This window comes from Muscardinus avellanarius, assembly GCF_963383645.1.
Source record: "Muscardinus avellanarius genome assembly, chromosome: 4".
Lineage (NCBI taxonomy): Eukaryota > Metazoa > Chordata > Mammalia > Rodentia > Gliridae > Muscardinus > Muscardinus avellanarius.
Genome location: NC_137789.1, coordinates 148,856,094 through 148,875,148, shown reverse-complemented (window position 1 = coordinate 148,875,148; position 19,055 = coordinate 148,856,094). Strand labels below are relative to the sequence as shown.

At 49.3% G+C, this 19,055-nt stretch overlaps 1 protein-coding gene across 1 annotated transcript in view; it reads right to left on the bottom strand.

Annotated features, from left to right (window-relative positions):
* The window catches only part of SLC18A2 (solute carrier family 18 member A2), a gene marked incomplete at both ends in the record, with an annotated part of 40,078 nt that extends 32,323 nt beyond the window's left edge, over window positions 1-7,755 (bottom strand). The window contains 2 exons of the mRNA XM_080694552.1: window positions 5,845-6,199; window positions 7,635-7,755. Of these exons, the coding sequence (XP_080550678.1) occupies window positions 5,845-6,199; window positions 7,635-7,755 (476 nt within the window). The remainder of the gene's footprint in view (window positions 1-5,844; window positions 6,200-7,634) is intronic.
* Window positions 7,756-19,055: the final 11,300 nt, after the last annotated feature.

Here is a 19,055-nt window from a genome sequence, read left to right as displayed (position 1 = left end):
CAGCAATATAGGGAGACTCTTGGCAACCTAGTGAGATGCTGTTTCAAAACAAAAATAAAAAGGGCTGCGAGTGTAGCTCAAAGATAGAATGCCCTTGTGTTCAATCCCGTTAGCGGACACACACACACACACACACACACACACACACACACACACCACCACCACCACCACCACCACCACCAACAACAACAACAACAACAACACACATACACACACATACACACACAAAGAGAGAGAGGGAGAGAGAGGGAAGGAGGAAAGGGGGAGAGAGGAAGGAAGGGAGAGAGGGAAAAAGAGAGGGAGGGAGGGAGGGAGAGAGAGAGAGAGAGAGAGAGAGAGAGAGAGAGAGAGAGAGAGAGAGAGAGAAGGAAAGAGATAAAAGAGAGGAAGTTGATTAAGGCAGCCTCAAGCATTGGAAAGGGTACTATTTTATGTGACATCCAGGCATGCCAAAACCAAAGGTCCTTTGTTCCCTATCTGGTTACATATTTTCAGTGAAAATATACTACAGGGTAAGTAAACAAAAGAAGAACAATTTGTATCAGATTAGTAGCCAAATGAGCACTTGAATGCCTCTGAAGAATTCTTACATTGTGTTTTCAGAGTCTAGCAAGAGAGGTGGCTTACTCCAGTTCTTGAACCAGCAGACAGGTTGCTTACCCTTTTGTATGACCGGACAAAGCCACTCAGATGTTACTATTTTTGTTGTTGTTCTTTTATACTGGAGATTGAGCCCAGAGGCATTCTACCTCCAAGCTACATCCCTAGCCCTTTTCAATTATTTGTTTGTTTTTTGAAAGATTGTCTTGCTAAGTTATTGAGGCCTCAAACCTGTGACCCTTGTGCCTCAGCCTCCCAAGTGCTGGGATTACAGGCATGTGCCATCATGCCCAGCTCAGTAGCATCATGATCAGGGGTTGGGGTGGCACCTATGTGATGTGGGGTGTCTCACCTCAAAACAGGCACTCTTTAAATTAATGTAATGGGCTTCAGAGAGGAGTGGCTCCAACCACCCCATCTCTGGGCACCTTCGTAGCATATCTTTAAGGATGTAAGAGGCTGGGCCTACTCACATCAGGGACTAGGAAAAGACCCAGGTCCCAAAAAAATCAGGCTGATTTTTTTTTCAAAGTCCCTGCCCATTGATTAAAACTCACTATGTGTACACCATCACCCACTGACCCTAGTAAATGAGGAAGAGCTCAGTAACAGATCCCCCCCCCCACCCCGGTGGTACTGGGGGTGGAACCCAGAGGCTTTCTACCTCTGGGCTATACTCCCAGACCCATTTTATATTTTATTTGGAAACAGGGTCTCACTGAGTTTCTGAGAGCCTCACTAAATAGCTGAGGCTGGCTTTGAACCTGCGCGATCCTCCTGTCTCAGCCTCCCAAGCACGGGGATTACAAGCGTGTACCACCACGCCCAGCTGTAACAGATTTTTTAAACTGTTTTTTTCTTTTTTTCTAGTAGTTAAAAAAAAATCTGTATAATAGTAAGCAGGTGGGAATAGCAGAAAGGGGGAGAAGAGAGCCTTGAAACAGTGACAGACATCACCTTGAAAAGGAGCCATAGGATCCCGCTGTGGCCATAGGCAAATACATTTGTAACAGGGGCTTCCGCAGGCTGCCTTTGCTGAAAGTATGCACTCCCTGCTTAAGCCTCCAGATGCCTGATGTTACTGAAGGTAGGATAAAGCTTGACACCCCGCCTTCCTCTTGTATCGGTCTCTCCTCTGCTACCTTACGCTCTGAGTACGCTCTCACATAGACAGGCTCATCATTTCAGTACGGCTCCTCTACAAGCTACTCACACAAGGTCCTCAGCCCTAAATTCTCCTAACATCTCCTCTCCCTTCAAGACTCAGGCAAGATTTTTCAGCAGCCTGTTCCCGAGCCCTGGAGTGGCACCGAGACAGTTCCCACCATAGCCCCTTCCAGGTTCATGGGTCTGATGGAAGCACACCCTCAACCACAAGTGGAACTTGCCCCTGAGCAACGAGGACTTCTCCAGAGCCACTGCAAGGACCCAGAATGGAAATAATTATCAGCCAGACCACAGTTTGACAAAGACAGCTTAATTATTCATACCCCTACCTTTTTGTAGTACTGGGAATTGAACCTCAGAGACAGTCTATCTCTGAGCTATACCCCAGTTCTATTTTATTTTGAAACAGGGTTCTGCCAAGTTGTGGAGGGTCTTGCTAAGTTGCTGAGGATGGCCACTAACCTGCGATCCTCCTGTCTCAGCCTCCCAAGAACAGGGATTCCGAGTGTGTACCACCTTGTCCTTCTCTCTTTAAACTTAAAGCTCATGAGCTACTCCCAAGCCAGGGCTGATATGCAGGATAGCATTTTGCCTTTCCAATATATGCTGATTAAAAGTTCCTTTCCTGCTTTTCACGATTACCTTTTCTGTTTGTTTTCTAGGGGAAGGTGGCCAGCCTTGTTTGCTGGGACCCCTGTAGTTAGGCCTCTGGCCTAGGACTTTCTCCTCCTAAGACTAGCCCAGCTTCTCTCAGGAATACGGAAGCCAATTTGAAAATGCCATTTAAGCACGCTTGTTTACACACTGAAAACATGAGATATACATGATGTTTTTAACGCCTCCTGAATTAGAAATATATTCACCAACTTCAAAGTGCTGTTTTAAACACACTGTGTACAGCCCTGAAAACGTGAGTCATACCTCTCCTTGGTAATTGTGGATGCGCCTGCCACAATGACATCAAGACACTATCAGTGAGGGCTTGTGAGGCAGGCCGTGAAGACTAACGGTGTGAATCTGTCCCTTCTCTAATAGTTTCCATCTGAATGGGGGAGTGCCCAGAAGAGCTGCTAGTCCCCAAATCCATGTCTACAGGGCTTGGAAAATGTTATAAAAATGAATGACAAGTCACAAGCATTTTGTAAGGACAACAGAGTTCACCCAATCATTTCACCTAGATCAATATTAAAATCTCTTTTCATTTCTGTGTTATCAGGCAGCACAAGATGTTGAAGATGGATTTTAAATTTTCTGGGTAACTAAGGAAACCAGTAAGGAGTTAAAAGTTTTGCTGTAGATAAATTTCCAAAATGGATCACTTGCCATAAGAACAGACTAAATTTCACAAGTCACAAAACAAAATTAGGATTTTCTTCGAAGACATTTTATTTTTAGTTTTTTGTTTTGAGCCACAAACATAAGCCTTGGATGGCTGTAGCCTCAAAGCATTTGGGATACTTATAGGGGAAAGTTTTAAACAAGCTTCTTCCCTGTGGGACAGGCAAAGCATTTTTTAAAAAGAATGAGGTTTTGCCGGGCGTGGGGGCGCACGCTTGTAATCCCCGCGCTTGGGAGGCTGAGACAGGAGGATCGCACAGGTGTTCGATACCAGCCTCAGCTACTTAGTGAGGCTCTCAGCAACTTAGTGAGACCCTGTTTCCAAATAAAATAGAAAATAGGTCTGGGAGTATAGCCCAGAGGTAGAAGGCCTCTGGGGTTCCACCCGCAGTACCACCACCAAAAAAAAAAAAAAAAGGTTTTTTTTTTAAAGCTTTATATTTGCCTTTGGAAAATTAAAACATTCACATCCTTTGAGGGAGCTTCTAAATACTTACTATACTTAGGGCTACTAACATTCCCACTCAAGTGCCTAACGGCATCATTACAATAATGCCCCTAATTTTCACATATGGTATTTGAGCTGTTTGCTCTGTCAGAATATAAAACCTCAGCCAGGTTTTCTGTTATTATACCAGATGCATTTTTAAGAAGTCCTCAATCTGAAAGAAGACAGACAGACAGACAGACAGACAGAAAGAAAGAAAGAAAGAAAGAAAGAAAGAAAGAAAGAAAATCCTGTAACCCTTGAGGTCTGGTTTTATGTTCTTTTGTTTTTTTTTTTTTTTTTTTTTTTTTTTCCTGGAGAAGAGAGGACCAGCAGAATGATATCTCCGTGACGCTGCTTCGTGGCGGGCTCACCATCAGTCTGTTGCAGAGTTAATTTGTTTAGTATCTTCTATGGGGCAGCCTTATAATACTGCCCTGTGCAGACTGGAGGGCAAGTGATGGTCTCGGACTGTTAACATGGATTCAATTGCACTGCTCAGTCCAGAAATCCAACTGCAGCTGGAAATGTGCTCCTCTGCCTCGCCATAAGTGCGTCAGCAGCAACCTCGTGCATCCAGGGACAACAGGTACCAGGGGATGGTGAGATCTGTCATGCCCTCCCTGAGCCCCTGCCACCACCCCCAGCCCTCCACAGCTCACAGATCTCCAACCCCAGAGAAGCACAGGGCCCCACTCTCAGAAGGGCTTCTGCTTGCCGCTGGCCCAAAGCCCATTATTGTAACGATGCCCGTTAGGTACTTGGGTGGGAATGTTAGTAGCCCTAAGTATAGCGCTACTGTGTCATCTTGAAACACTTCCTAACAGGAGGCCCCTATTTTCTTTCCCTCCACCCCCTCTTTGGCACTGGGGATTGAACCCAGGGGCATTCAACCTTTGAAATATACCCCAGCCCTACTTTATTTTCCATTTTGAAATAGGGCCTTATGAAGTTGCTAAGACTGACCTCAAACCTGTGATCCTCCTGTCTCAGCCTCCCAAGTACTGGGATTGTAGGAGTGTGCCATCATCACATCTGGCTGGGACCCACATTTTCATTTGGTGCTGGGCTCCACAAATCATATAGCCATCCCTTGTGCCCCATCTCTGCTGCAATGCTCGCTCACCCTTCGATTTGGCTTTGAGATCTCAAATAGATTGCCACCGATCCCCATGATAACCCCCACTGCTTCTGACCTGACCTAACACCTAGGGCCTCACAGCCTTGCCCAGGAGGACCTCCCTCTCCCCTCCCTCCTTAGCCCACATCATCTGCTCTTACTTCTCCAACTCTGGCCTTTGTCTCTGCTATAGTGCTGCACCTGGCTGAAAGGACATTGCACACTGTCTTTTGTTTTATTTTGTTTTGTTTGTAGGTTGGGGGTGGAACCCAGGGGCATTTGACCTCCAAGCTATACCCCCTGCCCTATTTTTTTATTCTTTATTTTGAAACAAGGTCTCACTAAGTTGCAAAGAGCCTCACTAAGTAGCTGAGGCTTCTGTGAATTGTGATCCTCCTATCTCTGCCTCCCAAATGCTGGGATGACAAGCGTGTGCCACCACGCCTGGCTCTGTCTACCATTTTTGCATTTCTGCCTGTGGGCTACATAGAGCCTTACAGGCTCTGCCTATTGCTACCTATTCCACTCTGGGCAGCAGATGCCTTTGGAGATGCCCATAGCCTCCCATGTCCGGAGCTCTGGGCCTCCATGTACCAGCCAGAACTGGGCCATCTCAGCTGAACAAGAACAAATGCTCGCTGGATGACCACCAGCAAGGGGAAGTGAATAATTATTCCAAATAGTGAAGGTCCCAAACTATCCAAGACATCCAGGTTAATGGATTCTCCAAACAAGAGCCTCAGTTTCCCACCCTTTGTGTACCTGGATACAGTTCAGTAACCAGCAGAAGGGAAAGACGGTGGCCCCGGACCTCAGCTTTCCGTTCCCCAGCAGATCCAGCCTCTCCCCACATTCCCCACCGGGGCAGCTACAACATCCTTTGCCCTGCTGTTTCTAAAAGGAGCCATCTCAGCTTTTGATAAGCAGGTGCACAATCAGGGTGGAAAGCAATAGAAACCCATGGGAGCACTTTGACAGATTTGATTCTCATTCATCCCCCCCCCTCTCTCCATCATTTTCATATTTTCTGAACAACAGAGTGGAGGATGGAATGGGAAACAGGATAGGGACATAAGGGTAAGGAGACTGTGTTTCCCCGCTCACCTGCCTTGGCTAGCATCACCCAGCCTACCTGTTGGTCAGCAGTCCTATGAAAGGGTTGGTGAGGAGCTGGACGGTGGCTTTGGAGGCAAACAGCAGGCCCACTTGCACGTTTTCATTCAGGAGGTCTTTGTCCTCACTGGGACAGTCAGAAGGAGCGGCGGAAGTGTTGGTCACCGTGCGCTGCGTGGTGGTGGCTTTATGCAGCTGCCCAGCCTGAAGGTCTCTGCTGGCATTCCCGAGGACCATGGTGGCGTTGTCGTAATAGGAGAAGATGCTCTGGAAGCTTCCTGAGGTGGGGGCTGTGAGTGTTGGCCTGGCGGTCTGGATTTCAGAAGCATTTTTCTCATGCATCATGCTGTATAAGTAACTGGGGATGATGGGGACTGGGACAGGGCAAAACGAGAAGACGATGATCATACAGAAACCCTGGGACAAAAGCCAGCAAAATTAGGGCCACATTAAAAGCCATAGGAGGCCCCGGGAGCAGGACCCCGGCTGGGCACCCATCCAAGGGTGCTGGGACAATTTCACTGTGCTTAGCCCATGAGAGAGAATGAAGTCCCTTTAGCCTTGGGAGTTCTTTCTCCTCCAAGAGGCAGCCTCTGTCCTGAGGGATGACTGGCACCAGCCATTCTTGTCCTTTGTGGGATTTCTTATTTCAGCTTGATTCCACAAGAATATGTTAGAAAAGCAAAATTCAGTCTGAAGTCAAGTTAGTGTTGACCTGGGGTCAACCAGAGCTTCTCAGAGAGGCTCAAAGGACCTTTAAGTGAATCAAGCAAGGAAACAGACACTTAAATTTTATTATGCGTCTACACATCTTAGAAAAATAAATAAACCTGCAAGAAATAACAAATTGGAAATTCTGCAACAGACCAATTCCACCTCTCTATTAAACTTGAATGGGAACCTGCAGCTTTCCATACAACGTGTAAGATTTAAGAATTCCTTAGACTTCCAGGAAATCAACTGTTGAGTCTAATAGAAGCTCCGGCACATTTAAACATAAAGCATTCGCGAGATTCAGGCAGACGGAGGTCCTTGTTCCTGGACTGGGGCGGGCGGCTCAGCTCTGCTACTCCTGAGCTGAACACCCCATTCTGAAAGTGTGAACCCTGCTCTGAGAAAACCTGTGAATGGCCAGCAAGGAAATGACCCACCTCTTAGGGTTGAATAAAGATAATTTTTTAATTCAGTGAAAGTTTGGATATTAGGAAAAAAGCATGCAAAATACTTCTCTGTTACTGGGGATCATTAAGAAGAGTCCTCGATTTCAATTATTTAGTTCTTCCAAATCCATTAGGGAAAAAAGATAAAACCAACATTGTTGCAATTGTTCTTACCCTAGGCTGCAAGATGTTTCCGACTCAAGTCATTCACGGATACAGTGTATTTAAATGCCACTTTCTTTTTCTAAGGGAAGGATGCTAACTTTTCCCTTTAGTTGTTACACCCAATCATCCTCCTTTTCCCAAAGCATGATTATTCTAGTGCATTATTTTGAACTCTGAATTGCTTCTCTTTAATAGAAATCTTTTTTTTTTTCCATCGCGTTGAAAGGGAAAGCCGAAATTATCAGGAGGAAACATAAGTTCTGGGTCTGTATCGGCCAATGTCACAGTTTTTGACCTGACCAGCAGGAAAAGGAAGCCACACGCAGCTCTTCGGAGCCCAGGCGCGGCGTCTTTGGGGAATGTTGCTTTTGCCAAGCGCCTTCTCCAACTTTCCCGGGGTGGGGGACGCAGAGCTCCGGGACCGCGCCGGGGTAAGTGGGCGCCCAGCAGAGGGCCGGGCGGGGGGACGCCGGGCCGTACGTACCCACGACGGTGAGCAGCATGTTGTCCAGCAGCAGCGCGAGGAACACGATGAAGAGGATGAGCTTCCGCGAGTGGCGGCTGTCGTGCAGCCAGCGGAGCGGCGCCAACTCGCTCAGGGCCATGGCTGGGGCGCTGCGGGCGCGGAGCGGTGAGACCCAGGGCTGCCGGGCCGCCCTCCGCCGGGTGCTCGGACTTGGTCCCGCGCGCCGGGACCTGGCGCCGAGTCTCCGGTACCCGCGGCGCCGACGGCAGCGGGCGCCCAACCTAGGCTCAGCTGCCCCAAGCGCGGAGCGCCGTCGGGGACCCGACCTGGGACCCCTGCGCGCGGCCGACCCCCCCCCCCGCGCGCCCGCGGGTCCCACCTCTTCAAGCACGGGCGAGTTCGGGGTGCCCGGCGCCCCCCATGGCCGTGCTCGGCTTTCCCGGGGTCCCCTGAGCTGGTTCGCGCGGCTCTGGGGTCTCCCCTTCCCTGCGGGCTGGGCGTGGGCGGCAGTACCTCGGGGTAGCCTGCGGCTGCCTGCGGGGTGCCGGGCCTCCGGGCCAGCTGTCCAGGGCTCCGTCCAAGCGCAGCTCGGGTCGGATCCTAGTCGCTCGCAGTCTCCGCCCCTCCGCCGCCGCCCGGTTTAACGGGTCTGGCTGTGACGTCAGGGCCAGCGGGGCGGGGGACTGGGGCACCCCAGCCTCCGCCCACCCCACAAGGTCGCTGCTGAAGGGGGGACGCATCAACTGCCTCCCCCCCCCCACCCTACGAGGACTCTGCGCGTCCAGCACCCTGGGGACCTGGGCAGGGTGAAGCTGCAGGTTGGAGAACAGAGGGAGAGAGGAATGGGGCCAGGGCTCAAGGGTCCCGGGAGAAGAGCAGGGCCACCCGGGGGAGGCAGGGGTCTGTGCCTTCTGTTGGCCCCAAGCAGTGGTCAGAGATGCTCTGATCAAATCCCACGGCACTTCGGGCCTCAGTGTCCCTGAAAGGCCCAAGGGTGCAGGGTGAAGTCAGGGCAAGAGGGATGGAGATGGGTCCCACTGAGAGCCAGCGCCGGGGACTCTCCTTCCTGGCAAAGCCATTCTTTGCACCTGCCAGCTCCCTTGGCACGGCCTGATGCGGGGCAGTGGTGTCCTTGGGCTGGTGACATGGGAAGGGGGAGAAGGACACCTCTCAGCATGGCCCACAGTGGGTAATGGGGAAGCGAGGGCCTGGAACCCTTGAGTCCAGGTTCGGTGGGCTTGGGCCTCTGGGGCCAGCTGGCTCACCTGGAATGGGCAGAGGCCCTGGAGATTAGGTGAGTGCCTGGTGCCTTGGGGAGGAACAGTGTACCTGACCTCCACATCATGCATGGGTCTGGTTAGAGGTGGCTAAGGGGGGAGAGTGCCTGCTTGTGCCTGGTCCCTAGCTCTTCTCACTACCAGGAGGATACTAAAGAGCCCACTTTGGGTTTGCAAGTGTCTTTATAAACAAAAGAGACAGAAACACCCCACCCACATACCTACAGCCCAAGCTTTGGAGGTCTTTCTCCCTGCCAGAGAAACAGAAGCTGTTTTCTTGGAAAGCCACTTAGAATCAGTGTTATCCAGTCGGTCCCAGGCTCTTAGCAGCAGAGTCTGACCTTGTTTTATTAATGGCCTCCTGCTGCCAGCAGGAGCCTGCTTGGAGCAGCCTGTGATGTGGGGCCGGCAGTCCCCTCTCTTTCTACCTCCTTCCTCTCTTCTAGAGACCCCCTGTGCTTCCCATTGCTGCCCTCCCCCATGTACCAGAAAAGACGATTGGATAGATAAGTAGGTCAGTGACACGGGTCTCTAGGTCTCCAGGAAGTCCCGGGATGTGTATGACTTAAATATTAAACAGAGAGGAAGAAAGAAACTAGATAGGAGGGGAAAGCAGACCACATGCTTGACGAGCTGTGTAACATAGCTGTGGAGGGATGGCATTGATGGAGAGCCCCAAAGTCCTATTTTTGGAGCAGCAGAATTCAGAGGTGCTCTAGAGACCCCAGGGATAAAGAAGCATCATATTTAAAGGCTCCTGCCAGGACACCTGGGTCCCAGCCTGCTACTTCTTCAATTGGTCACCTTGGGCTAGGTTTCAGTCAGCATTTTCAGTACTGTGACCCAAAAGACCTGACCATACAACTTAGAGGAAAGAGATTTATCTGCTCACAGTTCCGGAGATTTCAGGGATTCAGTCCATGTCAGGCCAGGTTACATCAGTGGGGCTTGGCATGGCGGTGGGAGGAGGGAAGGGAAAGAGCAAGGGCTCTGCTCTCACACCACACAGGCCAGAAGAAAGAATAAGCAAGGGGGTTCAAAGACACAAGCAGAATCCCCAAGGCCACACCCGCAGTGGCCCGTCTTCTTCAGACCCATCCCACCTGAGTAGGCTTCCACCAAATTCATCACAATGGAGTTACCCACTGATGAGGTTACAGCCCTCATGATTTAATTACATCCACTCTGAACACTGAAACAGGAGCTCTTTCAGGGGATGATCTCTATCTAACCACAACGGGCAGGTTATGGGTCCTTGCCTGCCTTTGTTTCCCCATCCTGTAGTGGAGATTCTAGGTGGACCTGCAAGGTGGTCGTGAGACTTAAGGGGCATGAATGGGCAGCCTTTAGCCCAGTGTCTGGGCACAATGAGAGCCCAGTGAGTGTCGCCATTCATTCATTCACTCATTCATTCATTCAAGGAGGAGGACACACATGTGTTCTATGTTCTCTCCTGGTATCTAGTACCACCTCTGGGACACCATAACCTACAGCACGAGCTTCCAATCTTATCTAACATTTTTCATAAGAATTTTCTTCTAAATGTGTATATTTTTCCATACTTTTAAGTTGGCATCTAAAATGTTTTTTATTCATAACTTTAAATAATTTGGTGGTATATTATATATGTTAACCTCTCTATATATAGCTTTTTAATTTTTTCTAAGATGTATCTAATGGAATATAAATATAAAAATGCAGAATTACTACATTAGGCTTAAAAATACAAACACATTTCTCTTTAGCAGTCAAAAAAATGTATGCTATGTTCTTTCCACCTTAAAATGTGTCTTCCTAGTTGGGCATGGGGGTGCATACCTGTAACCCCAGTACTTTGGAGGCTGAGACAGGAGGACTGCGGGTTTAGTGTCAATCAGATAAGTTAAAATAGAGGATACATGGAAGTCGAGGGTCTCAATGTCTTGAGGAATCTCCATGCATCCCTAGGTCCTGGTACTGCAGGCTGCAGAGCGCAGCTGGGGAGGCCCCACTGGCTTGGGCCATCCAGCCTCACAGCCTCCTCTAATCCCTTTCTCCTCCAGCTATGCTGGTTCCTCTCCAAGATTTTTGCCTCGGGGCCTTTGCACGTCCTTTTCCCTCTTCCTGGGAAGTTTTCTCTCTTTTCCTAGTTATCTTCTTATTCTTCATTATCAGACATCATGCTACTGCACAGGAGAAGCTCGTTCTCTCAAGGAGGCCATCTCTAATATCAGATCCTTCATTTATAAGCTCTCAGGAAATTGTTACTTCCTCCAAAGTACTTCTCTCTGAGAGAAAGGACACTTCTACCCTGATTAATTATCTCTGTCTCCCCAGGTGTGCCGACTGGGGGCACTTTTTCTCACTCTTCACTGACATTCCAGAACACAATCCTTGCTCATGAGGTACCTGCAAAAAAGAAGTGCAAAGAGAGCTTGCTTAGCTGGGCGTGGGGTGCACGCTTATAATCCCAGCGCTTGGGAGGCTGAGACAGGAGGATCGTAGGTTCGCAGCCAGCCTCAGCTACTTAGTGAGGCATGAGGCCCTGTTTCAAAATAAAGAATAAAAAAAATAGGGCTGGGGTTTAGCTCAGAGGTGAAATGCCCCTGGGTTCAATCCGAGAGAGAGAGAGAGAGAGAGAGAGAGAGAGAGAGAGAGAGAGAGAGAGAGGAGAGAAATGCACTACAGAGTTGTACTACAGAGCTGTGGGAACCAGAGACGCCTTGGCTGGAAGGGAGGTGCATTCCTGTCCCTCTCCCCAGTGGTGGCCACTCTTGGAAGAGGCAGTGTGGCGGATGCTACCTTGTGAGCACATTTATTTTCCCCCATAGCTCAGTCTGGTGGGCTCAGCCCTCCAGTACCTTGCCTCCACCCACGTACTGGGGACCAAGAAGGAACAAAGGTGCTGGCAGGGTTGGCTTTTTCACTCAGTATTTAGGTATGGTAATGCATGCGGCTACTTGGGCCCTAGCAGCTATTTGCAATAGACATTCAAGGTACATATAACAAGAGGTAAAGAAGGGAAGGGAAGTTATCCTTTAGGCATCATCTGAGATCCTCCCAAGAAAAGGCTCTCTGAACACAGTATCGTGACAGGGTCGTTTTTACACGTTACATGTCCCTGGGCCTGCTACTTAATCTTTTGCGCCTGTCTTGGTCAACATTCTCACTGCTATAATCCACACTGACCGACTGCACACCTTAGAGGGAGGGGGATTTATTTGCTCACAGTTTTTGGAGATCTAGAGGTTTAGTCTGGTTCTGCAGAGCTCAGGCTAGAAGCAAAGAGAGCAAGGGGAGGAGGAACCATATAATCCCCAAGGCCATGCCCCCAAGGACCTCCCCTTAGCAACCGAGCCCCCTTCCAGCATTGCTACTTTGTTTCCATGAGGGCTATGGGGGTGGGGGCTGCTTCTTCTTCTTCTTCTTCTTCTTCTTCTTCTTCTTCTTCTTCTTCTCCTTTTTCTTCTTTTTTTTTTTTTTTCAGTACTGGGGATGGAACCCAGGGGCATTCTACCTCCAAGCTACACCCTCAGTCCTATTTTTTATTCTTTATTTTTGAAACAGGATCTCACCGAGTTGAAAGGAGCCTCACTAAGAAGCAGAGGCTGGTCATGAACCACGATCCTCCTGTCTCAGCCTCCAAATGCTGGGATTACAAGCATGCGCCACCACTCCCGGCTTTAGGACCTTCTAAACCCAAACCATTACAGTGCCTTAATTGCTCTTCTGTCCCTCAAGCATAATGAAGGAGAGGTTTCAGAGGTCAGTAGGGTGAGACCTGGGGGCAGGTCTTTGTTATTGGAAAACCTACACTGCTGAATACAGGGAAGGTGTGTGCTTTCCAGGGGAGCATCAGCTGCTCCCCTAGCCAGAGAACTCCACCCAGGAACAGGGAAAGCAAACTTCTCCCTGGGCATGAAGCTACGAGATACAAGTAATGGGTGGAGCAAAAATGAACAGCGCCATCCTGGAAAGACACCCTGGTTCCTACGCCAGCCACAGCGGATGCCCCAGGTGACGCGTGTGCGGAGGAAGAAGGTGCAGTCACCAGCAGAGAGCAGGGCAGGACAGGAGCGAGCTGGGACAATGGGGGCCACCAAGCTCGAGGAGAGGCGCTCCCAGGAGCAATCAGAACTGCCACGTAAAGTGACAGCAAGACAGAGCTCGGCACCCTTAGCACTGCAGCGACGGCAAGTTGGGGAAGACCACTGTTGGTTATGAGTAGGGGCGGCTCACGCTGTGCTGGGTAGAAACCCTCTCATTTGTGCATGGGCCCCCAGTGGCCCCAGTGGCCTGGCCCTCAGACCCCAAGGCTGGCAGCCACAGCTGAACTTCCTGAGAGAAAAATGGAGCATCCATCTAGATGAAGCGTATGTGTAGCATCTCCCAGCCGTGTGGACCCAGAGTCCCTCAGCCAAGACCCGCAGAAGTTCTGATACCCTCCGGTGGCACAAAGCCAAGGTGCTGAATGGCATTACTGGGGCGGCTTGAGGTAGAGCTCTCTGCTCCCCACACTGCAGCTGCTCAGGCAGAGCAATAGAAGACGGCAGGAGGGGAGAGGGCCCAGACCTGAAACAGAGACTGGAGGCAAGATAGATACTCCCCACCCACCCCAACCCCGGCTGCAGTCTCTCCCACGGGTGTCTCAGAGAAACCCCGACCAGGCTTCTTGGGGGACAAGGACAGTTTCTGCAGTCTGTGGAGGGAAGAGTTGAGGCAGTCTCTGTTTCCATCCTTGGGAAAAAATACTGCATCCCTCTCCCTCATCCAAGGTTTTGCATTCAGAGGTTTCAGTTGCCCGGAGGTCAACCACGGTCTGAAAATATTAAATGGAAAGTCCTAGAAACAAACAACTTGTAAGTTTTACGTGGCACGCCAGCCTGAGCACCGTGATGAAATTCTGTGCCCTGCCACTCCATCTAGCCTGGGGTGTGAGTCACCCTGCTGTCCAGTGTCCAGCAGCCTCTCAGTCACCTCGGCCATCAGAGCGTCTGATACGGTCTTGCAGTGTTCAAATACAAGTAACCCTTATTTAACGTAATTATGGCCCCAGAGCACAAGAGTAGTGATGGTGGCAATTTAGATATGCCAAGAAGAACCCGTCAAGAGCATCTTTTAGGTATCATCTGGCATGCTTACAAGCAGAGTGGACATATGGAATATTAAGATGCTATCTGTCCATGTTGCTTCTGGTAGCTCTCTCTGCTTTCCAGCTGTCATGAGGTGAGTTGCTGTCTCTGCCATGTGCTGTCTCACCATGGTGCCTGCCTGGAGCCAGCCAACTATGGGCGGCACCCTGGAAACCATGAGCCCAAATAAGCCTTTCCTCTTCTAAGTTGTTTATGTGAGGGATTTTGTTCACAGGGATGGAAAAGCTGCCTAAAACAGGCAACCACTATCAAAACAAAGCCTGTAATCCTCCCGACTTGGGAGGCTGAGACAGGAGGTTGACAGGAGGTTCCCAAGACAGCAGGTTGGAGGACAGCCTCCACAAGTAGTGAGGCTCTCATCAACCTAGTGAGGCCCTGTTTCAGAATGAAAATAAAATAAGGCTGGGGGTGTTGCTCAGAGGTATAATGCCCCTGGTCTTAAAATCCCCAGTAATACACACACACACAAACACACACACACACACACACACACACACACACACACACTACAAGAAAGAATAGCTAAATAGCCAAGAGAAAACTAAAATTAAATGGAATTCTAAAAAGTATTTAGATAATTTTAAAAGGTGGTACAGAAGGAAGAGAATAAAACATAGAGGAGTCAGGCAGAAAATAAAAATGAAATGAGAGCTGAAGCCCTGTAGACATATCTTAAATTATATTAAGCATTAAAGGACACTAAGATTAAAAAATGGAAATTGTCAGATGGATTAAAAATAGCCTCGACTCTGCTGTCCACAGAGGATAGTCTCTAAATATAAAGACACAGATAGGTTGAAAGTAAATGGATAGAAAAATACGGTATGTGTAATTGCAAACATAATGCTAATGCATAATTGTAAAAAAAAAAAGGCTCAAGTGACTACATCAGTTTCATGTACAGAGATTTCAAAACAAAACTTTAAGCTAAGATATAAAGAAAGCGCCTTCATAATGATAGAAAAGGGTCAATCAACAGGAAGATGTAAGAATTACAATGTGGATCCATCAAGAATAGGACTCAAAATAGATGAACCCAAAATGGACAGAATTAGAGAGAGAAATGGACAATTCCATAATCAAAGTGAAGGAACTGAGCTATGACACCTGAACAGCAGCAGCAGCAGCAATAATAAAGTAGTAGACATAGAAGATGGAAATAATAGCACCAGGCACCTTGTCTTGATAGATTTACACTGAACAATAGGAGAATGAATTCTTTCCAAGCATCCCCAAAAGGTCTCAGCCAGAACCCGTTTCACTTGGTTACAGTTTTCCCCCCTAGATGCCAGCTCTAACCGTATATATAAAATAAGAGTATTATTTTAAGGCATGCATGTCATTCTTGTGCTTGTGTGAGATCTGTGTAGACACTACAAAAGAACACTTTCTATATGACATTTAACCAAATCGATCGCTCCAATTTTAAAGAGGGAATGGCAAAGAAAATGTCAATTTGCTTGAAGGATGCCTTGCTGGTGGCCAATGAAATCAAGCCATAGATGAGCTAACTTAATAACTGGATCACTGAATTAGCCAGCTTCATGCAGCATTATCTGTAATTGTGGGTCTCCAGGTTTGGCTACTTTAACAGAATCACAGACCTGCCTGAGGACATTTGCTGTAATTGCAGGCTGCAGAGGAGCCCAGAGCGGAGAAGCGCTGTGTCCCGTCAGCTTCTCTGCCCTCACCTGAACCGTGTCCATGCCCCAGTGCCTGCCCCACGGGCCGCCCAGGCCTCCCAGTGCAGCCTCCTCGCCAGCCAAGACAGTTCCAAAGCACCATGGCGGCCACACCACTCTCTGTCTAAAACCCTCAGTGCAACGTCTTCCATGTGGCCCCATGAGACACACCTGGCCCAGCCCTGACCGTTCTGACCATCTTAATTTGCCACAGCCCCTAGCCTTCTGATCTAAGATCAAATCCTTCCTGATTTCATGGGCTCTTGCGTGGCTTCAGCTGTCCTTGTGTGTGCCCTAAGCCCTGACATCCTGGCCAGAGGAGCCCTGGTGTGACAGCCCCTTCGCCACTCTTCTGCCTTCTGCCAGGAAGCTGTCTCATTCTCGTTCCCAGTCCCCCACCTGCCAATGCAGCCTGTGCTCTCCCACCCCAGGGCCTTTGCTCGGGCCATTCCTACCGCCCACAATAACCTTCCCTCTTCCCCCTTTATCAGTTTAATCCCCTACTTGTTCTTTCAAGCTGCCAGTAGGTCAAAAATAAATGGATTCAAGCCGGGCGTGGTGGCACACGCTTGTAATCCCAGCATTCGGGAGGCTGAGACTGGAGGATCGCGGTTCGCAGACAGCCTCAGCTACTTAGTGAGGCCCTCCACAACTCAGTGAGACCCGGTTTCAAAATAAAGAATAAAAAATAGGGCAGGAGGCGTAGCTTGGAGGTCAAATGCCCCTGGGTTCCATCCCCAGCCCCACAAAAAAATAAAAATAAATAACTAAATAAATAAACGGATTCATTCTCCTGAGGGAAGTCCTCATTGTCCCTGTGCATACAGCCCTGTGCTGTATGAAGGTACTGAACCCCTTCAGTCCTGCCAGGCACATCTTGTTACAAGGGGCACTTTGCTAATGTGGCTTATTGATGCCTGGTTTCTGCATTTCCCCTCAGCAGGGCCTTCAGTGTCCCCTCTACGTGTGTGTGTCCACAGAGCCTCAGGCTGCCTGGCACGTTCTAAATGCTGCCTCTGACTGGCATTCTAGATCGCTTAGGAGTGAGACGCCATCCGAGTGCAGCTCACTGGGTGGACTCCTGGGTGCCCACCACCCACCAGACCGCTACCCTCACAGGCGAGAGTCTGTGCAGCGTCCCCTTCCTTCTACCTCTCCAAACCCTCATCTCCTCCAATCTGGGTTGGCTTGGGAAAAAAGTGTCCCACCATCCCACGGTCTGACCAAAAGCCCACTTGATTTATGATACAACAGGGAATCGCTGTCTTTGCTTGTGAAAGCTCCAAACGCTGCACTCTTATGTGTTGCCCGCTCCTGCCCTGCAGCGCCCACACGCACATGCCTGAGGCCGACCATCTTCCCAGAAAGTCCTTCCCATCATTGGCGAGGGGAGCCCAGGTCAAAGCAGAATGGCAGACGTCACCGCGTGGTCACAGTTCCACCATCACAGCACGGCATGGGCGTCCTCTACTTTGTTGATTAGCTCTTCCTCCTTCTCCATCTTCAATTACTAACCTCGGCTTCAGCAGCCTCCTAACCAGCCTCCTTAGCGCAGGTGCCGCCTCCAGCCCATCAGCGAGCCAATCGGCAGGAGCCACTGCTTCCTCTGGGGGAACTTCTCTCCAGTGTGAAAACCTCAGGTGCCTCATGTCTAGACTCTCCTGCCTGCCTTCCACGCTTGTCTGTAATCCTTCTACCACACCCCTAACTCCTACTCTCTGCCCTATCAGACTGGCCCCCTCAGTGCCCCAAAGATGGTTCTCATCCCTGCTGTCCTTGTCCCTCTAATTTCCCATAGCCCAGTCTTAGCTCCAGAGCCCGACTCAAGACCTCAGAGTCTTGATAACCATGGAGTCTACCTGGTTCCTGCCTTTAGGAACACACAGGCTCTGCTAGTTGCTTCCCAGTAAAGCATCACGGCTTGCACTGGTACCCAGCAGGTTCATCTGGAGTATTCTTTTTCTTTCCTTCCCTTTTCTTCTCTTTTCTTTTTCCCAATTGAACCATCAACTCCTTAAGGGTGGAAGAAGTGATACCCTTCTCCCAGGCCTTCCCGAGAGCACTGTGGGGTGCCAACCACCATAGACCACAAGTCTGCAGGTCGAGCATAGGACGGGCGGGGTGAACCCAGGCCAGGGCCATGTCTACGGTGCTGGGTACACGTGGACTTTCCAGCCCAGGAGCCACCTGCCACAAGTGACCTTGGGGGCCGCGAGATGCATCCTGAGCCAAGATTCATGCTGCATTTCAGACTTTGTATGAACAATGTAAAATATTTTATTAACCATTTTTAATATGTGTACACTGAATTGATAATATTCAACACACATTGGGTATTTAACCAATGAAATTGTTTTCTTTAAAATATATTATTAAAACTAATTTCACCAGTTTCTCTTTTTTATTTATTGTTTATTTGTTTTGTGTTACTAGGGATTGAAACCAAGGGGCCTCTACCACTGAGCTACCTCTTTCTCCCTTTCTTTCTTTCTTTCTCTCTTTCTCCCTTTCTTTCTTCTTTCTTTCTTTCTTTCTTTCTTTCTTTCTTTCTTTCTTTCTCTCTTTCTTTCTTTCTTTCGTGGTACTGGGGATAGAACCCAGGGGCATTCTACCTATGAGCTACACCTGAACCCTATTTTTTATTCTTTATTTGAAACAGGGTCTCACTGAGTTGCAAAGGGCCTCACTAAGTAGCTGAGGCTGTCCGTTAACCACTATCCTCCAGTCTCAGCCTCACAAATGCTGGGATTACAAGCATGCGCCACCATGCCCGGATATCTATTTCTATGTTTATCGTGAGACAGGATCTGGTTAAGTTGCCAAGGCTGACCTGGAACTTGGGATCCTCCAGTGTCTGCCTCCCGAGTTACTGGAATTAAGTTAACATGCCTGGATTTTTTTGCTTTTTCAATACAGCTGCTAGAAAGTTCTAAATTACCTATGTGCTTGTTTATAGCTCATATTATATGGTACACTGATGCCAAACAGAGCCACAAAGGTGACGAAGTATAAAGGCTGCCTTCAACACACCAGAAAGCAGACCCAGAGAGGAACAGTGCCGCCGACCCCAGCCACACAGGTGTGAGGCCGGGGCAAGAGCTCTGCTTCCTGGACCCTGATGGCTTAGGGGCAGCCGCGGGTGCCCACAGGGCCCTTGGCCTCAGGACCAAGCACTATAGAGGCTCCCCCACCTGCTCCGACTGTCCTCGCCCTTTTGCTATGCGGACTGCACACCCAGACATCCGTGGGGCAGGAGGTTTAGTGGATAATCAATAGTCCAATAGGGCAGGCTGCAAAGACCCAACCCAATTATGTCATTCAGAAACGTGTCTGTGAGCGACTAAAAGG